Genomic DNA, 18,720 nt, shown 5'->3' on the forward strand with positions numbered 1-18,720 from the left:
TTTTAAACTGCTGCAGCCTTTCCTCTAGCAGCAGAAGGGAGTCCTGCTGCCTCTGGTCCATCCACACAGCTGACACATCCGAATGCTTCAAGCTGCGCTTCTCCAGCTTGCCCAGGCTTTGACCGGAGAACAGAGGGCTCGTCTTTCTGTTTGTGACCAGAGGAGTGCTGCAGTTCATGACCTTTATCTGACAGCCATGTCTGAGCAGAGTGCAGGAGGAAGAGAGAGTGCCGCAGAACTGGATTTCTGACTCTCTCTCTCTCCCTGTCATTTAATCTCAGGACCTAGATCTTTGGAAAGATTTTAAAATATGAAATGCTCTGTCCTTCAAAATCATGGGTAAGATTTCTAAGAGGAAAATGAATCCAGTTTAGGGTCAAAGGTTAGTAGCAAAGAGGAAACCCTGTTAAGGCTGCTGATCTAGACTTCAAGGAACTAGAAAAAGGACTATATCTGCAGTAATTAAGACCAAGGAATGTATCCCCTTGGGACTGGACAGAATTAACAGATTACTTTCTGCATGTCAAAGGATTCTTAAGAAATTAACTATTGAAATTACACATTGTTTGTAAAATAACACACATTTGAGAAGTCTGCCCTAAAAAAGAGGATGGGAAAACTTCCATTAGGAAAAGAATCACAGTATTTTACACGGTTTGCTTCTGGTACAAACCCCATGCCATTCTAATCAGAGATTAGGGAAATTATTAGCACACATTTTAAGCAGTAAAAGACACCACCACAAAACTAACCGTATTATCTTCATTTTCAGCATTTGGTAATATCCAATGACACCGGAAGATCTCGCCCAAAATCGGATTGTAAGGCTTTTTAGCGACAGATCCTTTCCTTCCCGCATGAAAAGCTGAGAGGTACCATCTCACCACTTGAACCATTCGGTCTTTTGGATCCTTTTGGTCATTAATACTAGAGGAGGGGGAAAGTATAGTTACTAAACACTGAAATAAGTCACCGCTGTTTGAAACAGGCGTAAGACACAAAATTACTACTCCAGTGTTTTTTTCTTTAAACTCAGATTGAGAAGAGCTTTTTGAAAAATGAAAGACAGACTAGATGGTATATAGATGCACTTTGCATAGTTTGGATAAAGATCAAACATTCCTCAAAACAGTAAGCATATACTCTTGAAACTGCACAAGGCAATATCAGAACTGATTAATACTGTACTTAAATCAAATACCTCACAAATAAGTCCGGATGTGCAAAAAAGTCAGCATACATCTCCAAAAGTGATCTTCTTTCCAGAATAAAAGTTGGAAGAACCACCTGAAGAAAGAACAATACCTCAAAACTCTTAGAACGATAGTATGTTAGTATCTAGAGAACTCCAACTCCACAGCATACTTGGCTTTCTGAACTGTCAAGACTTCAATTAGCATTCAAAAAACACTTTGAAGATATAAAGCACAACACAAGGGGTGAATACTATTATTACTGAATGAATATAACTACAAGAAAAGCCCTATTATCAGATAGTTACTAAATAAAAAACCTTAAATTTTGTGATGTCTAATGGAATTGCAGTTGCTCTGTAACTACTTATGGACATTGTATGCTGACCAGATTATTGGGATGTTTACTGTATGAATGCTGGTTTAATTTAATGAGGGGCTGTAAGGAAAAACAAGGAGAAAGGGAAATAAATGCTCAAAATAAGTGTTTACTGAGGGTTGGCTTAAGGGTTGTTAAAAGACAATGCCCAAGTTATTAGCTTTAGAAGATTCTACCTTCCCAGGCAGCGCTCCAGACAATTAACAAAACTGGTTTTTGTTGAGAAGTACCAAAACCAGAGAACAAAAAGGACTACAGCACTTTTAAAAACTATCACTCTCTCAAGAGAGGGATGGGTTATTTGGGGGGAAACACACTGACCAGCCAAAGAGGAAATTAGGCCTGTATAGATCACAGCTAAGGGGATGGAAAGCCTACAGAAAAAGCAGACATGTAGAATGTTTTAAAACATTCCTTCTCTAAACGTTTTGTTCCTACAGTTAAAACAAAAGTATTTTGTTTTAAGAATGCTGTTTAGTCACCAGATACCATTGGTCACAGGCCCCTGAGAGAATGAAAGACAGAAAGAAAAAGACAGACAGATTATTTACCTTACAGTAAATGGAGTTTGAGATGTGCGGTCTCTATGGGTATTCACTGTGGGTGCTCATGTGCAGTGCGTGCCTGGCACCAGAAATTCTTCGATAGTGCCTATTGGTCTGTGCCTGCACCTCCTTGTGCTGCAAACAGAGGGCGTAAGGGGCGGTGTGGATCAACCACCTCTTCTTCATTTCCTACTCTACCCTGAATCACATGAGGATTTGAAGCAGAAGGAAAGGAAGATGGATCATGACTATCCATAGGGAACACACATCTGAAAGAACTCCAGTTACTATAAAGGAAGTAAACTTCCTTTCTTCAAGTGCTGATCCCTATTGGTACTCACTGTGGGTGACTCCCAAGCAGAGACTAATAAGGAAGGGGGTGGGAGGACGAGCTTTGAATCACAGTTGGAGGATCACTGAACTGAAGGAAGCATCCCTCTACATAGGCTTGAATCAGGGATAGTTCCTGGTAAACATGTGGATGGAGATCCAGATTGCAGCTCTCCACATCTCTGTAAGTGGGATCCTTTGCACAGATGCCACTAAGGCTGCCTGTGCTCTGGTTGAATGAGCCCTAAGAGATTGAGGAGGAGATCCTACCTTTTTGTAACAGAGAAGGATGTAACTGAAAATCCATGTTGTAAGTCTCTGGGAGGAAACTGCCTCTCCTTTCATCCTCTCTACTATGGAAACAAAGAGATGGCAATCTTCTAAAAGCCTCCATCCCATTAAGACAGAAAGCCAGAGCTCTTTGCACATCTAGGGAGTAGAGTTTCATGTCCTCATTCTTCTGAAGCTTCAGGTAAAATACAGGTAATTGGACTGTCTGGGTTAAGTGAAAATCAGAAGGAAGCTTGGAACTGAACTTGAGATGCAGTCTCCGGGATGGCATACAGCAGATCCACCATAAGAACATCAAGTTGCCCTACCCTTCCGGCCTAGGTGACAGCTGTGAGGAAGGCCACCTTCACTGATATATGTAACAGGGAGCAGGAGGTTCAAATAGTGGGTTCACTGAAGCAGAGAGTACCAGGTTCAGATCCCAAGCCAGTGTTGTGGGAATGTTCTCATGATACTTTATTTTGTGGGGTGAGTGAAAATTGATCAGTTTTCCACCAGGGAATGGAAAGCATTAATGGCTGCTAAATGTACTTTCAGTGAATTGAGTAAAAGGTCTGAAGATTTCAGTGAGAGGATATAGTGTAGGATAGAGGCAATTCCAGCCCCCTCTGGAAGCAATTGATGCTTGTGGCATCACAGGGAAAAGCGCTTCCATTTGGCAGCATAATGCTACCTTGTAGATAGCTTCCTGCTATTGAGAAGGATGGCCTGGACTTTTTTTCAAGCAGGATTTCTTTAAGTCAGTTGCCCATCCAAAAGTTAGGTTGTCAGAGGGAAGGATGCCATGTTAGGAGGGCTGGTCCTGACCCCGTTCTGTGACAGTAGGTTCAGAAACATCCATAGGAGAATACACAGATGGAATACCATTCATAGAGCCTCAATGCCCCTCAATGCAGTGCAGAAAGGGTGATCTGATGTTGGCTGCACCAATTCCAGAGCTGTACAACCTTCCTGCAGAGTAGTGTGGGTCTTGCTCTGCCCAGTTTGTTTATATAATAAACAGTGGTCATACTGTCTGAGTGGATCTGGACTTGAGTGGATTGAATGAAAAGCAGCAATTGCTTGCATGTTCTTTATACTGCTTGAAGCTTGAGGAGATTGACATGTAGCATGTATTCTTGTGGAGTCCAGGAACCCTGAGCAACATCATTGTTCAGGTGCATTCCTCAGTCCAGAAGAGATGCACCTTTGCCAAGTGTTCTTGTGGGTGGGTTGGGAATAAAGGGAACTCCTACATTGTTTCTCTTCTTCCACCAAGTGAGAGGTGCCTCGATGCTTGGAGTAAGTGAGAGTCTCTTGTCCAAGAAATCCCTGGCTGCAATGCAGACCTTCCTCAGGCAGGTTTGGAGGCTGCACAGGTGAAACCTGGCGAAGGGGGAGTCACATATGTTCAAAATACCGTTTAGCGTAGGACCACCAAGCAGGCCCTGACTGTCATTTGACGGCTGAGTTGAAGTTGGATACTGAGTGTCATAGTTCAGGGCAACTGGACCTGTATTTCTTCATCGTGATCAAGGATGGGCACCCACTCTCAGGCTTCCGGCTCCCCAGCCACCATCTCTCTTCGGTGCCAGATCCCTAGTTTTGAACCTATGACCCCCCCCCCTCCTGACCTTGTTATTCCTTAGTTGTCCCACACATAGAGCTGGATCCCAGGTCCAGTGGCTGCTCCTAGAAAGCTGGAGGAGGAGCCTTTAGATGTCAACAGGCATCTGCCCGCCCGCCCGCCCACCTCCCAGAATTTCAATTAGGCAGGCACACGTCTCTTTCTTCCCTGACTGCATTATTTCCAGACTTCGCAGTCCCCTGACTACACTGTGAATTCCCCACAAAGTCAGGCTGCCTAAGCAGGCCTGCTTTACTTTTCTCCTCAGACATGATAAATAATGCAACTGCCAAAGTTAAGCTACCGCACAGCTCTATCTAAACAAGCACATTTATTTTTCAGGTAAGAGCACTGCAGAAAAAAAATAAAACTCACACATATGCTAATAAGCTTACTAGAGGTCTCCCCAACTCCAACAAGGGCTCTGGCCAGCAAACAGTCCGTCAAACCCCATCCAAAGGTTTTCCTGTGGTCACAAGTTCAGAACACTTGTTCGCTCAGAATAACCTACCCATGGCTCTAAGAGTCACTCCTTCATGCAAGCTAGGTCTTTGCCTATTTGTGGTCACTTCAATCAGCCAGATATAAGGTCCCCTCCCCAGGGCAAAGCTTCAGATGGCGGAGTTCTTGCATAACCGTAACAGTCAAATTTGCATACCTCTCTTCCTAGAGATTTCCTGGGAAACCCACTTGATTCTGAAGTTTTACATTGTTTCAAATAGTTCTTTGAAGCTCATAACATTTCCCAGTGTTTACATTTAGTCAGGTTTTCTCCTTAGAGACATTACATACAGTTCCACAATAATACAAAAACATTTCCATTTTAATCCAATGAACTCCCAAGATACTTAAACTTAATTCATTATGGTTTCTCCAGGATATTGCAAAAATTGCCATATCTGTCACACTGAGGTCTTCCATCATGAGGACTGTGTCTTGTGTTAAGTAAGTCGTGGGCACAATTGAGTCCAGGACTGCTCCTATAAATTCTATAATTGTTATAAGTGTTACCATGGACTCTCCTGGGTTTACCTGAAGACCCAAGGAGTAGAAAAAGGTTGAGCAGGACAGTGAGCATTACCTGCACTTCTCCATTTGATCGACCCTTGAGGAGCCAGTCATCCAAATGGGGCAACAGATGGTAACTGTAATGATGCCGATGTGCTGTTACTATGGCCATGCCCTTTGTAAATACCCTTGGACCAACTGAAAGGCTAAAGCGAGCACCTTGTATTGGAAGTGCTCCAAATGCACCATAAAACACAGGACATTTACTGTGTGTGGGGTGGATATCTATATGAAAATAAGCATCCTTTAAATCAAGAGCCATAAACCAGCCATTGATGTTCAAGACAGGATTATAGCAGTTAAGGTAATCATCCTGAGTGGCGAATGAAGACATTCAACAGCCCAAAATCAAGAAAACCTGTCGTTTTGGGGATGAGGATATATTTGGAGTAAAAGCCCTTTCCCCTGTGTGGAGGAGGTAGCAGTGCTATCACCCCTAGTCAGACCAGGGAGTCTACCTCCTGTTTGAGAATCCTCTTGTGAGATGGTGGGGCAAGTAGTCACGGAGTGGAACAGGTTACACCAACCTAGATCTACTTTGGACAAGGATTCCAAGAAGTCAGATCTCTTTGGCAGAAAGATCTTTTCCTCAGCCGGCCTACTATTCCATATTGCGTACTACCAGGAACATATGTTTAAGTATGACTTTATGAACTACAGTAAGTTACCGGAGTTCATAAATAAATTACCATAGGATTGAAGACCCCCACTTCCAGGCTATCCTTGATGATGGGAAGTTAGTAGCCAGATCATCCCTTCAGGCATTACTTGATGCAGTTAACACAGCATCTCGTTCCATGGTGACCTTGGTGGTCATGAGACAGACTTCAAGGCTGCAGTCAGCAGGGTTTACCGAAGAAATTCAGGTAATGTTAGAGAATCTCCTCTCTGAGGGTAACAACCTTTTCATTGAAAAGACCAATGAGTCACTTTAGTCACTCAGACTCCCATGTCACTCTCTGTTCCATGGGAATCTACTCCCCAGCGCGTTGCAGAAAGTACTCGAAGGCACTGCAATATAGATATTGGCCAGCCCTGCAGCTGTGAAACACCGAGAAAGCACCAGAGGGTATAGAACGGCAGATACACTACCCCACCCCTTCTTCAGACCCAGCCATCTACCAAAGGTAGGATTTTGACAGGACACTTGAGAGCTGTCAAGCAGTCGCAGTACAGCCAGCTTCCCTCATCCCGTTTGGTGGCTGCCTGACCCATTTCCTTCCAATGTCTCAACATCTAACTTTGGACAAATTCGTCTTGGATATCCTCTCAACCAGCTACATGATAGTTATAGAATCAGAGAAATATAGGGCTGGAAGGGACCTCGAGAAATCATCAAGATCAGACCCCTGTACTGAGGCAAGCTCAAGTAAATCTAGACCATTCCTGACAGGTTTTGAACCTATTCTTTAAAACCTCCAGTGATGAGAATTCTAGAACCTCCTTTGGAAGCCTACTCCAGAGTTCAACTGTAAATAGTTACAAAGTGCTCTGAATGTTGGGGAAATAACATGGGGGGAGGGAGGGCAGAAGAGCAGGAAACCCAATACTCACTAATTAAACTACAACTATTAACATTATCTATGAAAAATGGATTTACAAAGCTAGAAGTTATGGAGGAGGGTTCCATCCCAAAACAAAATAGTAGAAAAGGAGTAGAGGAAGCTCTCAGTTGGCATCACCCCTTATGCACTCTGTTTGCAGGATGAGGAGGCGCAGGCACAGACCAACGAACACTGCTATTGAAGAATTTCTGACCCCGGGCACATGGTATGCATGTGCACTCACAGTGAATACCCATAAGGACCAACACTCAAAGAAGAACTAGAGGTGCCAGAACTAAGTCAGACCTGCTAGGTAAGCATGGTTGAGACACAAGGTGGAGTAGCTCAGATCGTAGTCTAGCAGTAGGAGAATGGAAAATTTCCAACCCAATAATTTCCTTTCTACTAGCAGCGCCTCCCATAATTCTGATACGTATGAGCCATTTCCCTTCTGTCTGCATTTTCCAGAGACAGTTCAAAGCTACAGCACAGACTGTACTAGGCATGCTGTCTTGCTGCCAGATGATTAATTTCAAAGCAGTGAAAAAACTCTTACAAAATGATTAGTAACAATAACTTCTGTGCCAACTAATTAGGTACCGTAGGCCACTGCCTATGCGGCAACTATCCAAATAAAACTCTGATCTATGGCTTTGAAGGCAACCAGGGTTGGCAGAACTGTAGAAGACGCTGCAAGTAGAAAGGAAATTATTGGGTATATAATTTTCAATTCTGCAGCCCAGCATCTCCCACAAGTCTGATATGTATGGGAAGTATCAAACAGTGAGCAGAGTAGCAGCGAGGGATGTAAAAGTGAACACAAGAAATAGGAAGACACCTCCTCCCCTTTTTGAATTGTTCAAATGTCAAAGTTATGTCTGGACCACAACCTGCAGCCCATTCCTGTCTATGCACTCAAAATTCACTTTCCAGCCTCTAATAGAGGTGGTAGCTGGTGACCATGTGACTTCTCACAGATTTCTGCAGTGGAAGTGTGTGCTCTTTTGGCCCAGGAGGTGGCCATGTAAGTTGAAGAATGCACCTCAATTCCTTCTGGAACAGTGCGTTGAATGGCTTGTATGCCTCCAAGATGCGTAGTCTGATCCATCTGGTAAGGGATAGGCTGTATACTATAAGCACCTTGGGATGAAAGAAAGAACAGGGAGCCCAATCTCCTTGTGGATTCTGCATGCTTGAGGGAAGTCTTCAATGCTCTTCTAACATCTAGGGTGTACCACTGTTTCTCAGTTGAGTGCTATGGTCATGGGCAGAACAAAGGAACTCAGAGGCTCAGGTGGTTAGGGCTTTCAACATCAGCAACAGGTCCCATTTAGGAAAGATCTGGCCAGTGATTGCTCTGAAAGATCTGGATACCTGATGGTTCTTCCAAGGAGCCAGAGGATCCTGTGAATAGGACACTACTTAGAGCTGATACCTGGAGCTATGATAATGGGCTGAAGGCCCTTATCAGCACCTTCCTGAAGGAAGTTCAGAGCGGCCTGAATACCAGTATCCTTGGATCTGCACTGCATTCTTGGCACCACAAACTGAATTTGGTCTCCACAGAGGAGCAGATTTTTAGTGTGAAAACTCTCCTGGATGAGAGCAGAATCCTGCTCATTTTGGAAGATTTGGAAAAATCATGGAGCAGGTCCTCAAAGAATCAATCCTGAAGCACTTGCATGAGAGGAAAGTGATCAGGAACAGCCAGCATGGATTCACCAAGGGAAGGTCATGCCTGACTAATCTAATCGCCTTCTATGATGAGATTACTGGTTCTGTGGATGAAGGGAAAGCAGTGGATGTATTGTTTCTTGACTTTAGCAAAGCTTTTGACACGGTCTCCCACAGTATTCTTGTCAGCAAGTTAAGGAAGTATGGGCTGGATGAATGCACTACAAGGTGGGTAGAAAGCTGGCTAGATTGTCGGGCTCAACGGGTAGTTATCAATGGCTCCATGTCTAGTTGGCAGCCGGTATCAAGTGGAGTGCCCCAAGGGTCGGTCCTGGGGCCGGTTTTGTTCAATATCTTCATAAATGATCTGGAGGATGGTGTGGATTGCACTCTCAGCAAATTTGCGGATGATACTAAACTGGGAGGAGTGGTAGATACGCTGGAGGGGAGGGATAGGATACAGAAGGACCTAGACAAATTGGAGGATTGGGCCAAAAGAAATCTGATGTGGTTCAATAAGGATAAGTGCAGGGTCCTGCACTTAGGACGGAAGAACCCAATGCACAGCTACAGACTAGGGACCGAATGGCTAGGCAGCAGTTCTGCGGAAAAGGACCTAGGGGTGACAGTGGACGAGAAGCTGGATATGAGTCAGCAGTGTGCCCTTGTTGCCAAGAAGGCCAATGGCATTTTGGGATGTATAAGTAGGGGCATAGCGAGCAGATCGAGGGACGTGATCGTTCCCCTCTATTCGACATTGGTGAGGCCTCATCTGGAGTACTGTGTCCAGTTTTGGGCCCCACACTTCAAGAAGGATGTGGATAAATTGGAGAGAGTCCAGTGAAGGGCAACAAAAATGATTAGGGGTCTGGAACACATGAGTTATGAGGAGAGGCTGAGGGAGCTGGGATTGTTTAGCCTGCAGAAGAGAAGAATGAGGGGGGATTTGATAGCTGCTTTCAACTACCTGAAAGGGGGTTCCAAAGAGGATGGCTCTAGACTGTTCTCAATGGTATCAGATGACAGAACGAGGAGTAATGGTCTCAAGCTGCAGTGGGGGAGGTTTAGATTGGATATGAGGAAAAACTTTTTTCACTAAGAGGGTGGTGAAACACTGGAATGCGTTACCTAGGGAGGTGGTAGAATCTCCTTCCTTAGAGGTTTTTAAGGTCAGGCTTGACAAAGCCCTGGCTGGGATGATTTAACTGGGAATTGGTCCTGCTTCGAGCAGGGGGTTGGACTAGATGACCTTCTGGGGTCCCTTCCAACCCTTATATTCTATGATTCTATGATTGCTTTTCAAGAGCAACACTGTCAGTTGAAAATTATCTGAGTATTGATGGAGGAATGGGCCTTGGAAAAAAGATGTCTTGTCTCATTGGAAGCTACAACAAAGGTTCCAGCTTCAATTCTATCGTATGACAGAACCAGGGCCTTCTTGGGCAGTACAGAGTTAGCATGGTCACCCTTGCTTCTTCTCATCTTATCGTTTGGCTCACCTTCCCTAGGAGAGGGAAGGGAAGAGATGCATATAGCAGGTTTTACAGCCAGCTATGCAACATAGTGTTTGTCCACATGGACTTGGGGTCCACTTCCTGGGTGAAGAATTTTTGCCATTCTGCATTCTTGCAATGGGCAAAGAGGTCAACTGGGGGGACACCGAACATCTGCAAGATCAGAGTGAAGACTTTCTGGTTCGGCATTACTCATTACACCTGCTGAGCCAGTCGTTTGTGGGTACTGACTTTAGGGAAGGGAGAGTCTTGTTTGCCCATTCCATTTTCTTCATCATTTCTGATGTAGAGCTATGCTTTTTCTTCCCCCTTGGTTGTTTATATATGCAACCTGGTCGTGTTGGCTGGCTGGACCAAGATGTGGTCACCCTTTAGGAAGCTTTGGAATCTTAGTAGAGCTAGCCTAGCAGCTGCAAGATCCAAGAGCTTGATGCTGCAGTTCTTTTCCCTGTTGCTCCAAATACTGTATGTCATTCTGGGTCACAGAAGTGCACCCCATCTCTCCAGTCTAGGGTCTTTTGTGAGAACCTGAAGGTTTGGAAGGCATATGGGAAAACCCCAATAGATGTTGTCTTATCTTTACTGTCCTTTGTTGCCCCAGGACTTACCCCCGGGTCACCTGGATGAGGTCCTCATCTTCGGAACCTCTCCCTGTTCTGCTCTGTACCTCCTGGTTGGTTTTTTCCATGGTGAAGTTGAGGCTCCTTGGGTGGACAGGGAACCCAACATGTCTGTACAAATTTAGAGTCCCTTGCCCTAGCAGAGATAGGGTTGGCAGGGTGCAGGGTAGGCACCTTTTACCTTCTGCTGAGCCTAAGAAAGCTTCCTCATATACAGAGCACTTCTGGGGTTTTGCCTGGTACTTGTGCGTCTGCTCTGCCATGTCTGAAAGGGGGTAGAGGAACTCAGCACAAAGACACTTCAGTGGAGGCTCCAGGCAGCTGTGACCACCATGTTGCTCAGACCCCAGACCAGGAGGCAGCGAGAGGGCTTGAAAACAAATAAAAACACATTAGCTGCCCAAAAAAACAGCTAAAAATAACCAATCTAGAAGAAAAGCATGGGAGCAAAGTGAACCAGCATTTGACTGCTGCCACAGAGGCTGGTAGCAAGCAGGAGAAGGGGACATGGCTAGCACAGGTTGTGCTGTAGCTTTGAACTGCCTCTGGATGCTGCAGACAAGAGGGGACTAGCCCACACATATCAGTATAGTGGGAGATGCTGGACTGCAGAACTGTGAAATTCCCTTCCAGGAGCGGTAAGGGTATGTGGTCTGACATGAGGGTGCACTCACAGGGCTTGTCTACACTACCGCTTAAGTTGATGTAATTTAAGTTGCTCAGGCATGTGAAAAAGCCCTCCTCCCTACTCCCTTACAGCGATGCAAGTTACATCGACTTAAAGCAGTGTTCACACTGTGCTACGTCATCGGGAGACGCTCCCACTGACATAGCTTCCGCCTCTTGTTGATGGGAGAGCACTCTCCCATTGGCATAACTCATCTTCATCAAACACACTACAGCGGCACAGTGGGTTGTAGTGTAGACTAGCTCACAGACTAGAAAGGGGGACAGTGGTGCAGCTAGATCTGTAGCCATAACGAGTTTTTTCTTCCAACAAGAGAATTTAGAAGTAGCAACAAGTCTTTGGAAAAAAAAAAAAAAGAATTCCACAAGTAGCCGGCCTAGTGACTCGTAACAGACAAACTCAGAGGAAACCAATATTCTTTGCTAACAAGAGTAGCAGCTCAGCACAGTTTCCAGAGCTGTAATCTCTGACAGCAGTTCAGTGTAAAGCTTCTGCTGACAAGGCAAAGCACTGCAATCCACCTAGTGACCGATAGCACCCTCTTTCCTTCTTTTCTATCTGAGAAAGGATTTCAAATATCGCCATGTATTGACATATTGCTAAAAACCCATCAGGTTCAGGGAACTAGAGAAGAGAATTAAAGATGAACCAACATTAATGACTTACTGAGCAATAAAGGTAACTAAAGTGATGTACAGAAAGAAATAAAAGCAAAACAGACTTCTATATATCACTAGTAAATGGAGATTGTTGTTTAACAAACACTAACTTACATACATGTAGACAGTTCACATTTAAAGGGTAACTGCATAAATTTATCATACGTCATCTATACAAGTTTAAATATATGATCCAAACACACACTTGAAGCTCAAATCTGTGCCATGAAACTATGGCTATATTAACAAAAGCATCTGAGGATAAACTGCTTCTCTACTCCACTCCCATGCTGTGATTTGAGAGACAGGAAATCATGGATTACTTAAGCATCTAGTCAACATTTGGTGTTACGTAGAGCTGGTTGGAAAAATTCAATTGAAACACTTGTCAGAATTTGCTGATTTACTGAAATCAAATCCTTTCACAGAAACAGATTCTAAGGCATTTCCAACAGACCTAAGGCAGGGTTCTATCAGAAATTGGATTCCTGTCAGCTTGTCCACTGGCTCCTCAGCTGCTAACTAAGATAGGAGCCTCACAACTTTGCAGCCAGTTTTCCCAGACTCCCTTCAGCCAGGAAAGCAAGCTGCTGAGGATCTTGGCTTCCTGGCACATTGCCAGGGACCCTGGAAGGCAGCTCTCCCAGGGCTTATGAGCTACTGAGGACTCAGAGCTACCCAGGTCCTCAGTAGTCCCCCTGGCAGGCTGTCATGATGCCACAGACTGCAAAAGTTCTGGCAGCAGCAGACTGACATGGACATAATTCTTGTTAGTTTCACAGATGCCCAAAACTGAACAGCAATGGTGAAACTGATCAAACACTTGTTAATTTGACAAGGACACCATGATCTTGTACAATGCAATTTGCTCATTTCAATCCCCTAGGTCATTTGTGATCCCCTAGACTACCCATGGAGTTGGGATAAGAGAAGTAAGATCTGTAGAGGCAGTACTCTTCTTCCTGCCTCCTCTTCTTTCTATGAAGACAAGAGGAGGCAGGAAGAAAAGTACTGCCTCTACAGATCTTCCTTCTCTTATCCCAACTCCATGGGTAGTCTAGGGGATCACAAATGACCTAGGGGATTGAAATGAGCAAATTATCACTTTTGCTGGTAAATTGCTTCCCCAGCTCATGGGATTTAGCAATTCAATCAGTGTTGTCAGCATTAAACTTATCCACTTTCCCACCTCTACATTGAGACAGATCCAGAAAAGGAATAGCACGAAGAGTAATCTATAGGGAGGCTGAAACAGTTAAAACTTATCAGAACAACAAATATACACTTGCAATAGTATCAGAAGTGTAATATCCTAATAAACACCCTCATTTATTAAAATCCTCACCTAATACAATATTGTAGCAATATTTCATTTACACAGCATTCAGATTTTTCAAGAAGTACGGCCTTCGAGTCTTACCTTTGTTAGATCCATTCCTAGTCTAACCTGTGATAAAAGATGCATAATAACACTCTTATGTTCTTCCACTGACTCTCCTTCACCATCATCATCTCTATCATCATGAGGATCAAAGAGATCTAAAAAAGAAGTCCACTCTGTCATTATGTTTCTTAAAACACCCACCCCCCAAATACAACATTCAAAATCGAACTTACATCAGTAAGTCCTAACAGAGCACATATTTTATTTAGCATACAGATGAATTTTCTTTATTGTTTCATTGAATAAAGCCTTGTTGAAAAATACAGAGATCACAAAAAATATTTTAGGATTTAACCATATAAATAAAAAGGTAAACTTTCACAAGTACTGAAACACTCACCTACTCTTAAGATTACGAGAGAGACTGAACCCTCTACAAACAAGCTATTAGAAATTTTTTATTAAGCACTACATTAAATATACCTGGATTCGTACGGAAGAACTTTCTAGTAAAAGAGCTAATGCAATTCTCTTACCAGCATCATTTGTCCCATTAGACATGGAAGAATTCAGGGATTCTGTGGTGTCTGGGCGTTTCAAACTACTTCCTGTGCTGCTGCGAGTCAGGACTGCTGCAGATCCTGAGGAGCTACAGAAAAGTATCAAGTTCTCACGATTCAGAACATTTATTTCAAGGCAAAATATTAGGATTTAACTAAATTAAATATTTACATGGGGGCTGATTACTCGAGAAGTGCATTTATGGAGAAATTACAAGACACTGCAATATTCAGAAGCGAAGATGGTATATACAGCTTCACATAATATAATACTTCGAGTGGTATGTGGCCTAATGATTGGGTAAAACCTCCAAAGTGGGACTCAGAATGCAACCCATACAAAAACTCTAAATGCACACACAAAAGCGATAGTTTCAAATACATTTATTATTCCTCAAAGGTGAATAGCAATAATTTTAAAAAGTTAGTTTACTCTCAAAATTCCCCAAATGGCAAGAGTAAATTGAAACAGAAATTATTAAAAAATTTAAAAAATACTGAGGTGTATGGAAAAGAGGGACATTGGCTGTCTACCAATTGCTGCAATACACCTCAGGTTGAGCATTTAAGCAGTCCAAAAATAACTTGTCAACTGACAAGTCAAATATTGGTCAAATAATATAAAAAATGGTCAAATATTTTAAAGCATTAATTTATTAGAACAAAAAAGAGTAAGACCTTATGGTCTCCAATAGACTTAGTCTTAAATCTTTATACCTAATTAAAATAACTCAGTTAAGTTTTTTTAACTCAGAAAAATGCAAAACACAATCAAATTAACTTCTAAAAAATGAAAGAATAGCACCATGATGCAATCAAGAAGGCAAGCCACTAGCTACGTCAGGGCATTCTTGCTGGAACATTTGGCAGTGATCAAATAATAGTCAACCAAATGACTAGTCCATTGGCCAGCTTGCCAAACCTACAACACACCATGAACCCATTATTAGGAAACACATCCAGGTTTTCAGGATTACTCCCAAACACCCACACAGATAACTTCTCACACTTCTAGAAACTGTTCAATAAGGCACGGTGTTCTTTCACTACTTACTCAATGCATCGCTTTGGGGAAGAACTGCTCTGATAGAATTCATCAGCATCATAGAACTCATCTTCACTGCTTGAGTAAGAAAAATCTGGAACTGTATTTGGAGACAGATTGACGTGGCTTGGAGAGGTTAAACTGCTGCTGGGTGCCGACTGCCCACTTCCTATGAAATTGAAGAAATCTGAGCTTTGAAAAAGCTTTATTGATTTTTAAACCAGCCATTTCTAATCTATTAACTGGATTGATTAAGACATTAGCAGAGTTTAGAAACTAGGAGAAGCTATAAAATTAAAAAACAAAACCAGTAAGGTACACTAACAATTTCACACAACAGATAATACAAAATACGTTATCAGGAATGACTAGTGAGGTAGAGTACAAGGCCAAAATTTCCCAAAACTGTGCGCCTGAAGTTAGCCTCCTGAGTCTATGGCTAGCCTCCTAAATAAACGAGGCCTAGTTGTCAGAGGTGGTGACAACTTCAGCTCCTAAAGAAATCTCAGTGAAGTTTTTGGGAATTGCAGGTGCTCAACACCTTTTAAAAAATCAAGTCACATTTATTTAGGAACCTAAATATGGATCTGGGAGCCCAACTTTAGGCACTGACATTCCTAATAAAAGATATGAAAAGAGGGGTATGTTTCTTCAGGTATGTTGGCAACAAGAAGAAAGCCAAGGAATGTGTGGGCCCCTTACTGAATGAGGGAGGCAAACTAGTGACAGAGGATGTGGAAAAAGCTAATGTACTCAATGCTTTTTTTGCCTCTGTTTTCACTAACAAGGTCAGCTCCCAGACTGCTACGCTGGGCATCACAAAATGGGGAAGAGATGGCCAGCCCTCTGTGGAGATAGAGGTGGTTAGGGACTATTTAGAAAAGCTGGACGTGCACAAGTCCATGGGGCCGGACGAGTTGCATCCGAGAGTGCTGAAGGAACTGGCGGCTGTGATTGCAGAGCCATTGGCCATTATCTTTGAAAACTCGTGGCGAACCGGGGAAGTCCCGGATGACTGGAAAAAGGCTAATGTAGTGCCAATCTTTAAAAAAGGGAAGAAGGAGGATCCTGGGAACTACAGGCCAGTCAGCCTCACCTCAGTCCCTGGAAAAATCATGGAGCAGGTCCTCAAAGAATCAATCCTGAAGCACTTGCATGAGAGGAAAGTGATCAGGAACAGCCAGCATGGATTCACCAAGGGAAGGTCATGCCTGACTAATCTAATCGCCTTCTATGATGAGATTACTGGTTCTGTGGATGAAGGGAAAGCAGTGGATGTATTGTTTCTTGACTTTAGCAAAGCTTTTGACACGGTCTCCCACAGTATTCTTGTCAGCAAGTTAAGGAAGTATGGGCTGGATGAATGCACTACAAGGTGGGTAGAAAGCTGGCTAGATTGTCGGGCTCAACGGGTAGTTATCAATGGCTCCATGTCTAGTTGGCAGCCGGTATCAAGTGGAGTGCCCCAAGGGTCGGTCCTGGGGCCGGTTTTGTTCAATATCTTCATAAATGATCTGGAGGATGGTGTGGATTGCACTCTCAGCAAATTTGCGGATGATACTAAACTGGGAGGAGTGGTAGATACGCTGGAGGGGAGGGATAGGATACAGAAGGACCTAGACAAATTGGAGGATTGGGCCAAAAGAAATCTGATGAGGTTCAATAAGGATAAGTGCAGGGTCCTGCACTTAGGACGGAAGAACCCAATGCACAGCTACAGACTAGGGACCGAATGGCTAGGCAGCAGTTCTGCGGAAAAGGACCTCGGGGTGACAGTGGACGAGAAGCTGGATATGAGTCAGCAGTGTGCCCTTGTTGCCAAGAAGGCCAATGGCATTTTGGGATGTATAAGTAGGGGCATAGCGAGCAGATCGAGGGACGTGATCGTTCCCCTCTATTCGACATTAGTGAGGCCTCATCTGGAGTACTGTGTCCAGTTTTGGGCCCCACACTTCAAGAAGGATGTGGATAAATTGGAGAGAGTCCAGTGAAGGGCAACAAAAATGATTAGGGGTCTGGAACACATGAGTTATGAGGAGAGGCTGAGGGAGCTGAGATTGTTTAGCCTGCAGAAGAGAAGAATGAGGGGGGATTTGATAGCTGCTTTCAACTACCTGAAAGGGGGTTCCAAAGAGGATGGCTCTAGACTGTTCTCAATGGTATCAGATGACGGAACGAGGAGTAATGGTCTCAAGCTGCAGTGGGGGAGGTTTAGATTGGATATTAGGAAAAACTTTTTCACTAAGAGGGTGGTGAAACACTGGAATGCGTTACCTAGGGAGGTGGTAGAATCTCCTTCCTTAGAGGTTTTTAAGGTCAGGCTTGACAAAGCCCTGGCTGGGATGATTTAACTGGGAATTGGTCCTGCTTCGAGCAGGGGGTTGGACTAGATGACCTTCTGGGGTCCCTTCCAACCCTTATATTCTATGATTCTATGATTCTAGGGGCTAGCTGAGACAAAGAACAGCCAATGTAAAAATAGCCACATATGTAGGGGCTACCTAGCCTTCTGTTCTTAAAACATTTCTAGGTTACCAAGAATGATCAGACCTGCAATTTTATTACAAAATTCAAAGGAATTAAAAAAAAAAAATCACTGTCACAGGTAGTTGAAGATATAGAGTTAGGATGGAAATAATTACCTTCACCAACCGCAAAGGAAGTGTCTAGTCACTTCTATTGTTACAATCCTAGAATCTTGAGGCTACATTACAAAATTAGGCCAATGTACATCTCCTTGTGTTGACCTAGTTGTGCATGTGCTGACACTTTTAAATTAGTTTCCCCAGATATAAGCTCTCCATTAAACCAACACAGGAACACCACCTCCTGAGCATGAATGTTTACACAGCATTACCTGTGTCAACCCTAACAGTCCTCGAGAAGCTGTCCCACAATGCCAGACACTGACAGCTCTGGTCACAATTGTGAACTCCACTCCCCAGAGGTCATGGAGAACAGGAGCCCCCAGTCCCCTCTTTAAAACCTTGCAAATTTTTGAAATGCTTTTTCCTGATTGTCCACCTGGGCAAACCACCTAGGCAGCTCTCCACCATCACCTGCAACTACCCAGCTGAACATGCTGGCTACAAGCTCCAGCCATGCTCTGGCTTGGAGTAGAATGGGCCTGCGGGGAGAAGAGACTGGGCAAGCACAGCTACGGACCAGTTGTAGAAACATGGACATCTATGAGGTGATTGCACAGGGGATGCAGAAGGGGATCAGCAGCAGCAATGCATGAAAGTAAAAGAACTGTGACAGGCATTTCAGAAGGCCAGGGAGGCCAACAATTGATCCAGTGCTGAGCTGCAGACCTCCCACTTTTACCAAGAGGTGTATGCCAAACTGGGTGGAGATCCCACTCCCACCTCACACACCTCCTCAGGCTCTTGCCATGAACAGTGAGGAGGTGATGGAGGAGGAAGAGGATGGGGACATGTGATAAAGGGGTCCAGATATGCTGCAAGCCGGGACCTGTTTGAGTCTCCACCACAGTCCACTTAATCCCAGCCTGATGCAGGGGAAGGAACCGCAGATAAGTGTGTATATTTATTTTGCATTACAGTGAGGGAAGGACAAAGATATAGACTTTTCATTCATTTGCTCATACTAGAAAAGAT

General features: G+C 43.8%; 1 protein-coding gene across 12 annotated transcripts in view; it reads right to left on the minus strand.

Moving 5' to 3' along the window:
• OSBPL9 (oxysterol binding protein like 9) overlaps window positions 1–18,720 on the minus strand; it is a 142,935-nt gene that overhangs the window by 5,826 nt on the left and 118,389 nt on the right. For all 12 annotated transcript variants that reach the window (XM_048861480.2, XM_075131853.1, XM_075131851.1 and 9 more), the window contains 5 exons: window positions 15,110–15,269; window positions 14,032–14,144; window positions 13,532–13,650; window positions 1,202–1,287; window positions 753–927 (listed from right to left, as the gene is read on the minus strand). In XM_048861480.2, the coding sequence (XP_048717437.1) occupies window positions 753–927; window positions 1,202–1,287; window positions 13,532–13,650; window positions 14,032–14,144; window positions 15,110–15,269 (653 nt within the window). The remainder of the gene's footprint in view (window positions 1–752; window positions 928–1,201; window positions 1,288–13,531; window positions 13,651–14,031; window positions 14,145–15,109; window positions 15,270–18,720) is intronic.

Source organism: Caretta caretta, chromosome 8 (assembly GCF_965140235.1).
Source record: "Caretta caretta isolate rCarCar2 chromosome 8, rCarCar1.hap1, whole genome shotgun sequence".
Lineage (NCBI taxonomy): Eukaryota > Metazoa > Chordata > Testudines > Cheloniidae > Caretta > Caretta caretta.